Source organism: Ranitomeya variabilis, chromosome 3 (genome assembly GCF_051348905.1).
Source record: "Ranitomeya variabilis isolate aRanVar5 chromosome 3, aRanVar5.hap1, whole genome shotgun sequence".
NCBI lineage: Eukaryota > Metazoa > Chordata > Amphibia > Anura > Dendrobatidae > Ranitomeya > Ranitomeya variabilis.
Genome location: NC_135234.1, coordinates 544344733 through 544360933, shown reverse-complemented (window position 1 = coordinate 544360933; position 16201 = coordinate 544344733). Strand labels below are relative to the sequence as shown.

Genomic DNA, 16201 nt, shown 5'->3' with positions numbered 1-16201 from the left:
AAAGGGTTATTTCGATGCCCTGTCTATGGGAGAGGATTACTTCTATATGTTGTCTCTTGAAAACAGAGTATAAAAGTAACAATGGAACAGTGTTCATATAACATTTCTTACCATCATATATTATAGACCATAACAGAATTAGAAAAAGTATGCCAATAGGAAGGAGGTGATGCTAAACTGATGACTGGCCAAGTTAGAAATTATGAGCAAAGAGTGGAATTTGTGTACAGCCTTCTGTAATTTATTACCAAACCTTTATATTGTTATTGGTGTTGACTGGATGAAGCCCAAATGATAAATGCACAGAGATAAGAGAGAAGGGCTCATATGACTGATACTGCACTCACCTTTCCTCATGAGATATTCAGCCACCAGAGCAGCCACGTGTACATAGCACATTGCAGCCTGCGGGACAAGACATTACGCACTTAGAGTACGGAGCACAGAACTAAAGGAACCAATAAAACACTACACAGTATGTATGTACCATACTTTCATCCATAGGCAAGACAAAGGTAAATGATCACAGTGACCAGTGCCACAGCCATGCTCGGATATTGTACCATAACCTATACCTACACAGGGAAATTACAACCCATTTACTTATGACAAAAAACAAAGGTTTTCTTCCATAATTAAAGGTGTTATCACAACTGGGACATTTATAGCATATTAATAGGAAATGTAATAAATGTCTGATAGATGCAAGTCTAGGACCCACATATAGCTCGAGAACACTGCTCCGATTCATGCTCTCATAAGAATGAAGTCTGGAGAATAACATGGAGCCATGTACAGTGGGTACGGAAAGTATTCAGACCCTTTTAAATGTTTCACTCTTTGTTTCACTGTAGCCATTTGGTAAATTTAAAAAAAGTTCATTTTTTCTCATTAATGTACACTCTGCACCCCATCTTGACTGAAAAAAAACAGAAATGTAGAATTTTTTGCAAATAAAAAAGAAAAACTGAAATATCACATGGTCAAAAGTATTCAGAACCTTTTGCTCAGTATTGAGTAGATGCACCCTTTTGAGCTAGTACAGCTATAAGTCTTCTTGGGAATGATGCAACAAGTTTTTCACACTCGGATTTGAGAATCCTCTCCGGTTCCGTCAGGTTGGATGCTGAACGTTGGTGGACAGCCATTTTCAGGTCTCTCCAAGGATGCTCAATTGGGTTTAGATCAGGACTCTGGCTGGGCCAGTCAAGAATGGTCACAGAGTAGTTCCGAAGCCACTCCTTTGTTATTTTACCTGTGTGCTTCGAGTCATTGTCTTGTTGAAAGGTGAACCTTGGGCCAAATCAGAGCTCCAGAGCACTCTGGAAGAGGTTTTCATCCAAGATATCTCTGTACTTGGTCGCATTCATGTTTTCTTCAATGACAACCAGTCGTCCTGTCCAAGCAGCTGAAAAACACCCCCATAGCATAATGCTACCACCACCATGATTCACTGTTGGGATTGTATTGGGCAGGTGATGAGCAGTGCCTGGTTTACTCCACACATACCGCTTAGAATTATCACCAAAAAGGTCTATCTTCGTCTCATCAGACCAGAGAATCTTATTCTTACTCTATGCAGGCTTTCATATGTCTTGCACTGAGGAGAGGCTTCTGTCGGGCCACTCTGCCATAAAGGCCCAACTGGTGGAGGGCTGCAATAATAGTTGACTGTGTGGAACTTTCTCCCAACTCCCTACTGCATCTCTAGAGCTCAGCCACAGTGATCTTGGGGTTCTTCTTTACCTCTCTCAAAAAAGGCTCTTCTCCCACATTTGCTCAGTTTGGCTGGACGCCCAGGTCAAGGAAGACTTCTGGCGGTCCCAAACTTCTTCCATTTAAAGGGAGTCTGTCACCCCAAAAATCGCATATGAGCTAAGGCCACCGGCATCAGGGGCTTATCTACAGAATTCGGGTCATCCTATCTTCATGTGATGATCTCCTCTTCTTGTCTTCCTGCCGCGGCTCTGGATCAGGCGTACTTTGTCTGCCCTGTTGAGGGCAGAGCAAAGTACTGCAGTGCGCAGTTGCCAGGCCTCTCTGACCTTTCCCGGGGCCTGCGCACTGCAGTACTTTACACTGCCCTCAACAGGGCAGACAAAGTACGCCTGCGCCGGCAGGAAGACAAGAAGAGGACGTCATGGCATGAAGATCGGAGGTGCCGGACCCGGACTGCGACACCCATCGGACCGGACCGCAGTGGGACCGCCCCTGGGTGAGTATAATATAACCTGTTTTTCTTACCTTTCAAGTTACATCGGGGGCTTATCTACAACATTACAGAATGCTGTAGATAAGCCCCTGATGCCGGTGGCCTTAGCTCACATACGATTTTTGAATTTTTGAGGTGACAGATTCCCTTTAAGGATTAGGCCACTGTGTTCTTAGGAACCTTGAGTACTGCAGAAATTCTGTTGTAACGTTGACCAGATCTGTGCCTTGTCACAATTCTGTCTCTGAGCTCCTTGGCCAGTTCCTTTGACCTCATGATTCTCATTTGGTCTGCATGCACTGTGAACTGTGAGGTCTTATATAGACAGGTGTGTGCCTTTTCAAATCAAGTCCTATCAGTTTAATTAAACACAGCTGGCCTCCAATGAAGGAGTAGAGCCATCTCAAGGAGGATCACAAGGAAATGGACAGTATATGACTTAAATATTAGTGTCTGAGCTAAAGGTCTGAATACTTATGACCATGTGATATTTTATTTTTTATTAAATTTGCAAAAATTTCTACATTTCTGTTTTTTTTCAGTCAAGATGGGGTGCAGAGTGTACATTAATGAGAAAAAAAAGGAACTTTTTTGAATTTACCAAATGGCTGCATTAAAGAGGTCTGAACTGTACTGGTTAAAAATCCAGATGGAATATTAAGTGAATCCAGTGGGGTGTAAATTTGATGGGTATTTTATTGTTGAAATGTTACTCAAAAGTATAGAAAAACAACAATCAGACAAAAAATAGAAGTTTAAAGTCCATGCAATACGTTTCATAATGAAAACACCAGTCCGACGATGGACATTATACCTCTAATTTTATGTTGTTTTTTTTTGTTTTTTTTTTCCTTTTTTTTTTTTGTACTTTTGAGGAACATTTTAAAATTAAAATACCCATTATACTAAAACTCCACTGGATCCACGTTATACTCTCTCTTGAATTTCCCAACCAGTAGTGCCCAATGCTCGGGATTTTTCTCCATTCCTATGAAAGGATGAAGTGGGACCTCACTCTTGAGATCTTGTAGAAGGTGGATCTTAGCATTGAGTCTTGTATCTATCAGACATTTATGGAATATATTCCCAGACATCACAAAGGCAGTGGCTTCTGCAGCTGGTTCCTCTTGTTCTCAGACCTACACCATATGTTTACCTGGAAGGGTTGTGAGTGGCTAAGATGGGAGGCTCTGGTGGGATGGTACTAGCCTGGGATTGCAAACCCATCCTGAACTTGCACTAGGGAGCACCATGTTTCTCTGGTTCGCTTTCCTTAGTATCACTCATAAAAAGGAGAGAATACTGTTTGCACTGTCCTCACTATTCATTTCTATGGGAGTGCTGAAAATTGTATAGGGACAGAGAGAGAAACCTGTTTAATATTTATAGTGCGCCAACTTCCTATACCATATATTTGTGATGTGTAATTTCTTAGACCAGGCAGCCTTATTCTGTGGATTAGTGGCAGTTCCAGTGGTCAGATGCCCACCAAGCAGACATTTATAGCATACCAAATCAAAATGTCATACAAGCTAGTTGTGGTGTGAAGCTTTAACCCCTTTACCCCCAAGGGTGGTTTGCACATTAATGATCTGGCCAATTTTTACAATTCTGACCACTGTCCCTTTATGAGGTTATAACTCTGGAACGCTTCAACGGATCCCAGCGATTCTGAAATTGTTTTCTCATGACATATTGTACTTCATGATAGTGGTAAAATTTATTTGATATTACCTGCATTTATTTGTAAAAAAAACGGAAATGTGGCAAAAATTTTGAAAATTTTGCAATTTTCCAACTTTGAATTTTTATACAATTAAATCACAGAGATATGTCACACAAAATACTTAATAAGTAACATTTCCCACATGTCTACTTTACATCAGCACAATTTTGGAACCAAATTTTTTTTTTGTTAGGGAGTTATAAGGGTTAAAAGTTGGCCAGCAATTTCTCATTTTTACAAAACCTTTTTTTTTTAGGGACCACATCTCATTTGAAGTCATTTTGAGGGGTCTATATGATAGAAAATACCCAAGTGTGACACCATTCTAAAACCTGCACCCCTCAAGGTGCACAAAACCACATTCAAGAAGTTTATTAACCCTTCAGGTGTTTCACATGAATTTTTGGAATGTTTAAATAAAAATGAACAAACTTTTTTACACAAAAAATTTACTTCAGCTCCAATTTGTTTTATTTAACCAATGGTAACAGGAGAAAATGGACCCCAAAAGTTGTGGTACAATTTGTCCTGAGTACGCCGATACCCCATATGAGGGGGTAAACCACTGTTTGGGCGCATGGCAGAGCTCGGAAGTGAAGGAGCGCCATTTGACTTTTCAATGCAAAATTGACTGGAATTGAGATGGGACGCCATGTTGCGTTTGGAGAGCCCCTGATGTGCCTAAACATTGAAACCCCCCCACAAGTGACACCATTTTGGAAAGTAGACCCCCTAAGGAACTTATCTAGATGTGTGGTGAGCACTTTGACCCATTAAGGGATTCACAGAAGTTTATAATGCAGAGCCGTAAAAAGTAAAAAATCATATTTTTTCACAAAAATGATCTTTTCGCCCCCAATTTTTTATTTTCCCAAGGGTAAGAGAAGAAATTGGACTCCAAAAGTTGTTGTACAATTTGTCCAGAGTACGCTGATACCCCATATGTGGGGGTAAACCACTGTTTGCGCAAGGGAGAGCTCGGAAGGGAAGGAGCGCCGTTTGACTTTTTAATGCAAAATTGACTGGAATTGAGATGGGACACCATGTTGCGTTTGGAGAGCAAAAAAACACCAGAACACAGGCAGAGATGCTTACCTGTTCAGGGATGGCTCTGTACACTGTGGCCTCTGTTCACACAGGATGCATCATGGTTAGCCCGCTATACATATGGCGTCATTAATAGGCTTTGTACCATATACTTTGCATTCCTGTGTGAACGTGCCACATACAGACTATTTTTTGCACGGTGCTCCAAGCGGCCAATTCCTGATTGTAGGTTGGCTGCATTAGTATTATTTGCACCTGTTTATTTGCTATCTCTACTTGGGCCTGGTGCACCCTGGTTAGTGCAATTGTTGGAGGCCCTGAACAGGTAAGCATCTCTGCCTGTGTTCTGGTGTTTTTTTGTTTAGTATAGTGGAGGTTTTTCCTCTTGTGTGTTTTTTTTTTTTGCGTTTGGAGAGCCCCTGATGTGCCTAAACATTGAAACCCCCCACAAGTGACACCATTTTGGAAAGTAGACTCCCTAAGGAACTCATCTAGATGTGTTGTGAGAGCTTTGAACCCCCAAGTATTTCACTACATTTTATAACGCAGAGCCGTGAAAATTCTTTTTTTTCCCACAAAAATTATTTTTTAGCCCCCAGTTTTGTATTTTCCCAAGGGTAACAGGAGAAATTGGACCCCAAAAGTTGTTGTCCGATTTGTCCTGAGTACGCTGATACCCCATATGTGAGGGGGAACCACCGTTTTGGCATATGGGAGAGCTCGGAAGGGAAGGAGCGCCATTTGGAATGCAGACTTAGATGGATTAGTCTGCAGGCGTCACATTGCGTTTGCAGAGCGCCTAATGTACCTAAACCGTAGAAACCCCCCCAGAAGTGACCCCATATTGGAAACTAGACACCCCAAGGAACTTATCTAGATGTGTTCTGAGAACTTTGAACCCCCAAGTGTTTCACTACAGTTTATAACGCAGAGCCGTGAAAATAAAAAAATCCTTTTTTTTTTCCACAAAAATTATTTTTTAGCCCCCAGTTTTGTATTTTCCCATGGGTAACAGGAGAAATTGGACCCCAAAAGTTGTTGTCCAATGTGTCCTGAGTACGCCGATACCCCATATGTTGGGGTAAACCCCTGTTTGGGGGCACGGGAGAGCTCGGAAGGGAAGGAGCACTGTTTTACTTTTTCAACGCAGAATTAGCCGGAATTGAGATCGGACGCCTTGTCGCGTTTGGAGAGCCCCTGATGTGCCTAAACAGTGGAAACCCCCCAATTATAACTGAAACCCTAATCCAAACACACCCCTTACCCTAATCTCAACAGTAACCCTAACCACACCCCTAACCCTGACATACCCCTAACCCTAATCCCAACCATAAATGTAATCCAAACCCCAACCCTAACTTTAGCCCCAACCCTAACTGTAGCCCTAACCCTAGCCCCAACCCTAACCCTAGCCGTAACCCTAGCCCTAACCCTAGCCGGAAAATGGAAATAAATATATTTTACTTTTTAATTTTTCCCTAACTAAGGGGGTGATGAAGGGGGGGTTTGATTTACTATTTATAGTGGGTTATCTAGAAGATTTTTGATTGGCAGCCGTCACACACTAAAAGACGCTTTTTACTGCAAAAAATGTTTTTTGCGTTACCACATTTTGAGAACTATAATTTTTCCATATTTTGGTCCACAGAGTCATGCGAGGTCTTGTTTTTTTGCGGGACGAGTTGACGTTTTTATTGGTAACATTTTCGGGCACGTGACGTTTTTTGATCGCTTTTTATTCCGATTTTTGTGAGGCAGAATGACAGAAAACTAGCTATTCATGAATTTCTTTTGGGGGGGGGGGGGGTGTTTATACCTTCCCGCGTCTGGCAAAATAGATAAAGCAGTTTTATTCTTCGGGTCAGTACGATTACAGCGATACCTCATTTATCTTTTTTTATGTTTTGGCCCTTTTATACGATAAAAATTATTTTTGTTCGGCGGTATGATAATAAAGTGTTGTTTCTTGCCTTTTTTTTTTTTTTCACGGTGTTCACTGAAGGGACTAGTGAACTAGTGGGACAGTTTTATAGGTCGGGTCGTTATGGACGTGGCAATACTAAATATGTGTACTTTTATTGTTTTTTTTTTAAATTTAGATAAAGGAATGTATTTATTGGAACAATATTTTCTTTTTTATTATTTATTTAGGAATTTTTTTTTTTTTTAACACATCTAAATATATATATATTTTTTTAACTTTTTTACATTGTCCCAGGGGGGGGGGGGGGGACATCATGTATAGTGACAGATCGCTGATCAGCGATCTGACATGCACTGCTGGAGGCTTCCCGGCGCCTGCTCTGAGCAGGCGCTGTGAAGCCACCTCCCTGCAGGACCCGTATGCAGCCCCGCGGCCATTTTGGATCCGGGGCTTGCAGGGAGGAGACGCTCGGTACAAGGTGAGCACATCGCCTTGCACCGATCGTCTCGGGGAGCCCCCTCCCTGCGCGATGCTTTTCTATACCGCCGGAACACTACGATCATGTTTGATCGCAGTGTGCCGGGGGTTAATGTACCGGGGCGGTCCGTGACCGCTCCTGGCACATAGTGCCGGATGTCAGCTGCGATAGTCAGCTGATACCCAGCCGTGATCGGCCGCGCTCCCCCCCCCGTGAGCGCGGCTGATCGCTCTGGACGTACTATTCCATCCTTGGGAAGTAGGGCCCACCCCACATGGACGGAATAGTACGTCCAATGGCAGAAAGGGGTTAAATAGATGATCTAATTACCACAATTATATATGTTATGCAGCTGTGAATAGTAAAGAAACTAATAAAAAAGACTATTTTAGTCTCACAAAAAAAAAATCAACCCAGAAACCTTCATACCTCTGACAAGTCTCCGTGTTTGACATGAATCCTGGCCATGCTGTCAAGCCAAGTTTTCCTTAGCTCTGGCGTGCTGGCATAAGACTTGGCCAAACTGTACTGCAGGTCAACAAGCATTTCTGGATCATTCTCATGCTCCTTCATCTGGGCTGTCGCCATAAGTACTGTGCGGATTCTTTTGGTCAGATCTTTGACATCAGAAGAGAATGTTGTATGCTGGAAGAAGACCCAATGTGTATGATTACATAATACTGACATATACAGTGGGGGAAATAAGTATATGAACCCTTGCTGATTTTGTAAGTTTGACCTCTGACAAAGACATGAACAGTCTATAATTTTAAGGGTAGGTTAATTTTAACTTTGAGAGATAGAATATCAAAAATAAAATCCAGAAAATCACATTGTGTAAATTATATAAATTTGCATTTTGCAGTGAGAAATAAGTATTTGGTCCCCTACCAACCATTAAGGGTATGTGCACACACTGCGGATTTTGCTGCGGATCCGCAGCGTTTCCGGAGCTGCGGATCCACAGCAGTTTCCCATGCATTTACAGTACCATGTAAAGCTATGGGAAATGAAATCCGCAGTGCACATGCTGTGGAAAAAAACACGCTGAAACGCAGCGGTTTATTTTCCGCAGCATGTCAATTCTTTGTGCGGAATCCGCAGCGGTTTTTCACCTGCTCCAATAGGAAACTGCAGGTGAAAACCTGCAGCGCAAACCGCAATAAAAACCGTGAGAAATCCGCAGTAAAAACCGCAGCGGTTTTGCACTGCGGATTTATCAAAAATTCCGCAATGGAATCCACAGCGTGTAAACATGGCCTAAGAGTTCTGGCTCCTACAGACCAGTTAGACTAATCAACTCGTTACCTGCATTAAAGACAGCTGTCTTACATAGTCACCTTTATAAAAGACTCCTGTCCACAGACTCAATTAATCAGTCAGACTCTAACCTCTACAACATGGGCAAGACCGAAGAGCTTTCTAATGATGTCAGGGACAAGATCATGGACCTGCACGAAGCTGGCATGGGCTACAAAACCATAAGTAAGATGCGGAATCAGAAAGTAGCATCATGGTGTGTCAGTCTCCTGAGGGAGTGCCAGTTTGCTGGATGTTGAGCTGAGTTGAGTTTGCTACTGGTGCGTGACCAGACAAAACGTTTTGTTGGACTAAGCTGGGGTTAGATCAGCCATGAATGTGTAGCCAGGGTCTGTTCTGTTTAGTTAGCGCCTGGACAAGACTAGGGATTTCGGTTTATGACTGTTTTGATGCTGGGCAACGTGAAAGCAATAAAAACTGCACGTGTTTGGACAAAAACTGAATTGCCTATGTGAACGCTACCCTAAGGCCTAATGCCTACCAAGAGTGTGACTCCTACAATATCACACACACATACAGATATATTGTGAATCTGTCTCTAGTGTACATGTATAGTTTACATATACTTGAGAAAGGTTTACACTGTGGACTGACACATCGCCACTCATTTTGCACTTTATCCTACTAATGTGCTCCTCCGATTTCGAATATATATTCATAACCTTATTTATTTTCACATTTACATTAAAAACATTCAAATAAAACACAAGACAAATGAGTACACTAGACACTGAGCTCCCTCTAATGGTGGTAACTTTAATCACTTAGGCTTTTTAAGTCCGCAGTGTAACGCCATTGCCACAGTTGTATAATTCTAACAAATTCTTTCCAATTTCCTTTTTACTGCACCCCGATTCACTCACCTTAATAAGGCGGTCACTGTTTGCACAGTTGTTGATTATAGACAGGGACTGCTGGAATCTTGTGCCTCCTATTCCGACCACATCGGCTATTAACTGGCTTACAGATATGATCACCTGGAATTTGTGGACATAATACGAACAAACTCTAAAAGCTGGAATCTACATTAAGTTAGGGTGGAACTAAGATAAGTTATTACCAATATACGATATTTGATTCTAAGCATCACAAAAACCTGCCCAAGATGGGAGATTTTTATATGAGAGATCCAGTATAAGGACTGAATACGACAAAACCAATGAATAATCATGCTGAAGGACAAGGCTTCACAAATATATTGTAAGCCACTTGGTCCACCTTTTCTTGACTCCTAAGTATATAGAGAAGTCAGGAACAATGCCGGAGACAACCTAAGGGTCATCTTGGGTTTCTTAAAAGGGTTTCTCGTGGATGTACAAAAATAAAATTATATGGGCTACATAAATAAATAAAAAGTAAAAAATTGAAAAAGTGGGAAAATCCCAGGCAAGTTTGGGTAGGCCATCAAGATGACCTACACTACACGTGAGACATGCCGGCTGCTTTTATGGACCGGGTGATCATGATCTCCATTTGGTTTGGTTGTAGTCAAGCCCTGGGTGTCTGCAATATGGACATTAAAATGCAGCTGTATTATGTGTCTCTGACAAGTCACATGCACATAATGAATGGATGATTAAAATGTGATTTTACCACTAAGACATTATTTTCCATGTTTCTGCTTTACTGCCAACATTTGATTCATACAAGTCACACTTTATTCACCTGTAGATGAGTTCTGACAAAAGATTTCTTTCCAGTGTAATCAAAGTTATTTCTCATTAAGAAATACAGGAGCTGAGAGGAGTCCGTTCGGATGGAGCTTAGCTTGGAATTACAGCACTTAAGTATTTCGTAACACAATGCCGCACACATATCGGCTCTTCCTTCGTAAAACGTCGATGGAAACTGAGAGGATAAAAAAATATTTATAATGGAGCACATTAAAAATATGTCAGTGTATAGGATCCATAAAAAAACTGGATTTATGGAGGAAACATAGGACAAGGCGGTTTTCTTTACCGGTTCATTTGTTGTTGGGTATAGAGAGGAAAGAGTGCTAGAGTCTGTCTATTAGGTCACCTTGTCACTGGTGGATGTCTTATGCACTTTTATTAGGCTTAGGGTCACAGGACCGTATTTTCTCTCATCCAAGAGAATCCAGATGATTATGCTAGTCACAGTATGATCATAGTGTGATCTGATTTTCTCGGATGCAGAGAAGATGCAAAAAAAAAAAAGAAGTCCCCATTTTATCCATTCCATCAGTCTGTGGAAATCGGACAGCACTTTTTCCACGGACTCATTGACTTGCATGGCTGATTGCAATCCAATTTACGGATGCAACTTGCGCTTGTGAGATTTTATTCCTTGGCCCAAGGGAAAAAAAATTAACATGTGCATGGCCCCATAAAATAACATTGGTCCAGGTGTGATCTGATGTTTGGTTGGATCACACTCAGACCAAAAATATGGTCTCCTGCATGAGTCCTTAATCAAAAATATTAAGGCCACGTTCACACTTTGCGGCCTCCCTCTGCGGGTTCTCCCGCAGCGGAATTGATAAATCTGCAGGGCAAAACCGCTGCGGTTATCCCTGCAGATTTATCGCGGTTTGTTCCGCGGTTTCCGCTGCGGGATTACTCCTATACTATTGATGCTGCATATGCAGCAATATGCAGCATCAATAGTAATGGTAAAAATAATAAAACAAGGTTATACTCACCCTCTGATGTCCGGATCTCCTCGGCCCTGCATGCGGCGCTCTGGTTCCAAAGATGCTGTGCCGAGAAGGACCTTCATGGCGTCACGGTCATGTGACCGTGGCGTCATCACGGTCATGTGACCGCGACATCACCGCAGGTCCTGCTCGCACAGCAACTGAGACCGGGCGGCCGCGTGCAGCGCTGAGAGGTGAGTATAGCATCATTTTTTATTTTAATTCTTTTTTTTTTTTTTTACACTATTTATGCTTCCCAGGGCCTGGAGGAGAGTCTCCTCTCCTCCACCCCGGGTAGCAACCGCACATTAGCCGCTTACTTCCCGCATCGTGGGCACAGCCCCATGCGGGAAGTAAGCGGTTCAATGCTTTCCTATGGGTGCAGAATCGCAGCGATTCTGCACAAAAGTGACATGCTGCGGGTTTTAAACCGCTGCGTTTCTGCGCGTTTTTTCCCGCAGCATGTGCACTGCGGTTTGCGGTTTCCATAGGGTTTACATGTTAATGTAAACGCTATAGAAACTGCTGCGGACCCGCAGCATCAAAATCGCCGCGGATCCGCGGGAAAAACCGCAAAGTGTGAACGTGGCCTAAAGGTACCCGTCACTAGATTCATGCTGTCCAAACCACAGGCAGCATTTTGTTTGTAGTTCGGGTAGAATGAATCTAATGACAGGGTCCCTTTACCTATGTACCTCCCATTTTTTACATGTGTTGCAATAATGGAATTCATGTGTCAATTACTTGCATGATGTTGTTGCATAGTTAATGTATAAATATTAAATCTAAGACCAAAGATCATGTACATATTTTTTCAAATATTACATACACAATTACTCAGCCTGGAATATGACAATCCTGAAAATCTGATAATTCTAAACTGAAATGAAATTTCAAGAGAACCGGTCAGCAGGATTGTGCACAGTAACCTACACACAGTGTCAAGTCGGCGCCGTTATACTGATTACAATGATACCTTGGTTGATGAAATCTGTCCTGTGTTTGTTGTTCAATCTTTATTTTCAGTTTTGAGTTAAGGTACCGTTACACTAAACGACTTTCCAACGATCACGACCAGCGATACGACCTGGCCGTGATCATTGGTAAGTCGCTGTGTGGTCGCTGGGGAGCTGTCACACAGACAGCTCTCCAGTGACCAACGATCAGGGGAACGACTTCGGCATCGTTGAAACTGTCTTCAACGATGCCGAAGTCCCCCTGCAGCATCCGGGTAACCAGGGTAAACATCGGGTTACTAAGTGCAGGGCCGCGCTTAGTAACCCGATATTTACCCTGGTTACCATTGTAAAAGTAAAAAAAAAACCACTACATACTCACATTCTGATGTCTGTCACGTCCCCCGGCGTCCACAGGGTTACGCGCTGCTGCTCAGAGCTTCCTGCACTGAATGTGTCAGCGCCGGCAGTAAAGCAGAGCACAGCGGTGACGTCACGATCACGGCCAAGTCGTATCGCTGGTCGTGATCGTTGGTAAGTCGTTTAGTGTAACGGTACCTTTAATGATTTGCTCGTGCTTCGGGGCGGCCTGTGGGGGTCTTCATGTGGTGCTCTGATTAGGTATTCACCGGTATGGCTTCTTACAGGTCACTGATCCTTCAATGACTTGCCCCCTAGTTTACATATATATTATTCATTATGTAAACTAGGGGGGCAGGTAAGTGATGGTTCAGTGACCTGTCAGAAGCCATACTGGTGAATACCTAATCAGAGCACCACATGAAGACCCCCCACAGGCCGCCCCAAGCATGAGCATATCATTAACTGAAAGCAAAGAATAAACAACAACCATAAGACAGATTTCATCACAGGTATCATTGTAATCAGTATAACAGCGCTGACCTGACACTGCTTGTAGGTTACTGTACACAATCCTGCTGACAGGTTCCCTTAATGTGGAATTTCAGAAGGTAAAAAAGTGAAAGACAGGAGTAAAAATATGATAAGATTATTTGATACTAATCTAGGACCCATCCAGTACCATGCCAGATTGCAGTACTTTTACAGTGTACACATAACATGGGCACAAATTCATTTCCATTGCTTTACTGACCTTATAAATTAATGACCTCAATGCAGTGAAAACATTTTTAAGTGTAGTCTCAGACTGATTTTTCTGTAGAAAGCATAGATACACATCAAACACTTTCTTCATCAAAGGATTGTGACCATGATCAGCAATGAGTTGGTTCTGGAGAAAAAAAAAAGAACAATTTACTAAATCCCAATGTGCCAGGAAATAATGGCAGACTATGCACCATTATTAAATTGCTCAATTTGTCCATGCCAATCAGGGCTCTGGGTTCGGTAAGCTAAGACTCCAACTCCTCAATTTCCCTGACTCCATAACTCTGACTGCACTGCCTCACTACTAAGCATGTACATAAAGTGCTGCACAGATTCATCTCAACTAAAAGCCCAGATCCTTAGATCAGGAACAGACATTTATTGGACATTTCATAACTTTATAAAATTATTATTAAAAAATTTACATCACATACTGAATTGTACTACTGTACCCAATGTACTATTGATTTTAGGTGTCGGACCATTTTATACCAATTCCGCCAAAATGGACACAGACTTCATGACTCCACAGCCCTGATCCCAAGAGTCAGATGAAAATGTCTTCAGCTTGCAGGAACTGCTGACACACTCCAGCCACATGAGGTCTGGCATTGTCCTGCATTAGGAGGAACCCAGGGCTAACCGCACCAGCATATGGTCTCACAAGGGGCCTGAGGATCTCATCTCGGTGCCTAATGGCAGTCAGGCTACCTCTGGTGAGCACATGGAGGGCTGTGCGGCCCTCCAAAAAAATGCCACCCCACACCATTACTGACCCACTGCCAAACCGGTCATGCTCAAGGATGTTGCAGGCAGCAGATCGCTCTCCACGGCGTATCCAGACTCTGTCACATCTGTCACATGTGCTCAGTGTGAACCTGCTTTCATCTGTGTAGAGCACAGGGCGCCAGTGGCGAATTTGCCAATCCCGGTGTTCTGTGGCAAATGCCAAGCGTCCTGCACGGTGTTGTGCTGTGAGCACAACCCCCATCTATGGACGTGGGGCACTCAGACCATCCTCATGGAGTCGGTTTCTAACCGTTTGTGCAGACACATGCACATTTGTGGCCTGCTGGAGGTCAGTTTGCAGGGCTCTGGCAGTGCTCCTCCTGTTCCTCCTTGCACAAAAGCTGAGGTAGTGGTCCTGCTGCTGGGTTGTTGCCCTCCTACGGCCCCCTCCACGTCTCCTGGTGTATTGGCCTGTCTCCTGGTAGCACCTCCAGCCTCTGGACACTATACTCAGACACAGTAAACCTTCTTGCCACAGTTCACATTGATGTGCCATCCTGGCTGAGCTGCACTACCTGAGCCACTTGTGTGGATTGTAGAGTCCGTCTCATGCTACCACGAGTGTAAAAGCACAACCAACATTCAAAAGTGACCAAAACGTCAGCCAGAAAGCATTGGTACTGAGATGTGGTCTGTGGTCCCCATCTGCAGAACCACTCCTTTATTGAGCGTGTCTTGATAATTGCCAATAATTTCCATCTGTTGTCAATTCCATTTGCACAACAGCATGTGAAATTGATTGTAAAACAGTGTTGCTCCCTAAGTGGACAGTTTGATTTCTCAGAAGTTTGATTTACTTGGAGTTATATTCTGTTGTTTTCCCTTTATTTTTTGGAGCAGTTTATAATATATAATAAAAATATATATGAAATATAAAAAATATACACTAAAAATGTGAATGTCTACATCTAAAGATTTGGAATGGCAAACCATTTGGAATAGTGACTATCAAGAAAAACCTCAGGACATGTAATAATTTAAGAACAAGGGAGAAATTCTGATAAAAAGAGCCTTTACTGAAGTAAATGGCAATGATGCAATAACATCGAAGAACGCAGCTCCGAAACGCGTGTAGGGGTGTGCTCCACCACCACCACAATCTTCACCAGTTATTAACTTATTATTTCCTTTTCTCGCTCACGGACCACACTATACTGCAGTTGTGTGCAGCGTTTGCCTGATATGATCCCCTGAATGGGGTATTTAATATGACACATTATACATATTAGGATCGATTTTACACTTGATGTTATTAGAATTTGGTCTTCTTGGTATTTACATTGGTTTATAGGTGGTATTTATATCCTTTAATATATATATATATATATATATATATATATATATATATATATATATATATATATATATATATATATATATATATATATATATAGGGGTTGGACAAAATAATGGAAACACCTAACATTTTGGCATCATAATCTTAGAACATGTGATAAACATGCAAACCGTGACATATGGTAATGTTTTGTAGTTGATTATTTGTGTTATGTGATATGTGTATGTAAATTAACTGTTTGTTTTGCATAATTATAAGAACATTGATGAGAACCTCAAACCAATGGCAGACCTCTCGGATTTTCAAAGAGGCCAAATTGTTGGTGCTCGTATGGCAGGCGCTAGTGTAACAGAAAGTGCCCGAATGCTTGGCGTGTCAAGAGGTACTGTCTCCAAAGTAATGACTGCGTTTGAAAGAGAAGGAAAAACGTCCGCAGCAAAGCACAGGTACGGCTGAAAGTCAAAGTTGACTGAGAGAGACCGTCGGACTCTAAAGCGAATTGTGAGAGAGGATCGCAAAACCACGGCTCCGAAAATCACTGCTGAGCTCAATGAACACCTACAGAACCCAGTTTCCACGAAAGCTGCTCTCAATGACAAATGTTTCCAAGCGTTTAAAGTGGTGAAGAAACCTCCAGAATTGGTCCCTCGAGCAGTGGAAACATG

General features: G+C 42.4%; 1 protein-coding gene across 21 annotated transcripts in view; it reads right to left on the bottom strand.

Annotated features, from left to right (window-relative positions):
- Nucleotides 1-16201, bottom strand: part of DOCK9 (dedicator of cytokinesis 9) — a 310144-nt gene that overhangs the window by 36553 nt on the left and 257390 nt on the right. For all 21 annotated transcript variants that reach the window (XM_077297092.1, XM_077297094.1, XM_077297097.1 and 18 more), the window contains 5 exons: nt 13437-13574; nt 10373-10555; nt 9571-9684; nt 7817-8032; nt 348-405 (listed from right to left, as the gene is read on the bottom strand). In XM_077297092.1, coding sequence (XP_077153207.1) covers nt 348-405; nt 7817-8032; nt 9571-9684; nt 10373-10555; nt 13437-13574 — 709 coding nt within the window. The remainder of the gene's footprint in view (nt 1-347; nt 406-7816; nt 8033-9570; nt 9685-10372; nt 10556-13436; nt 13575-16201) is intronic.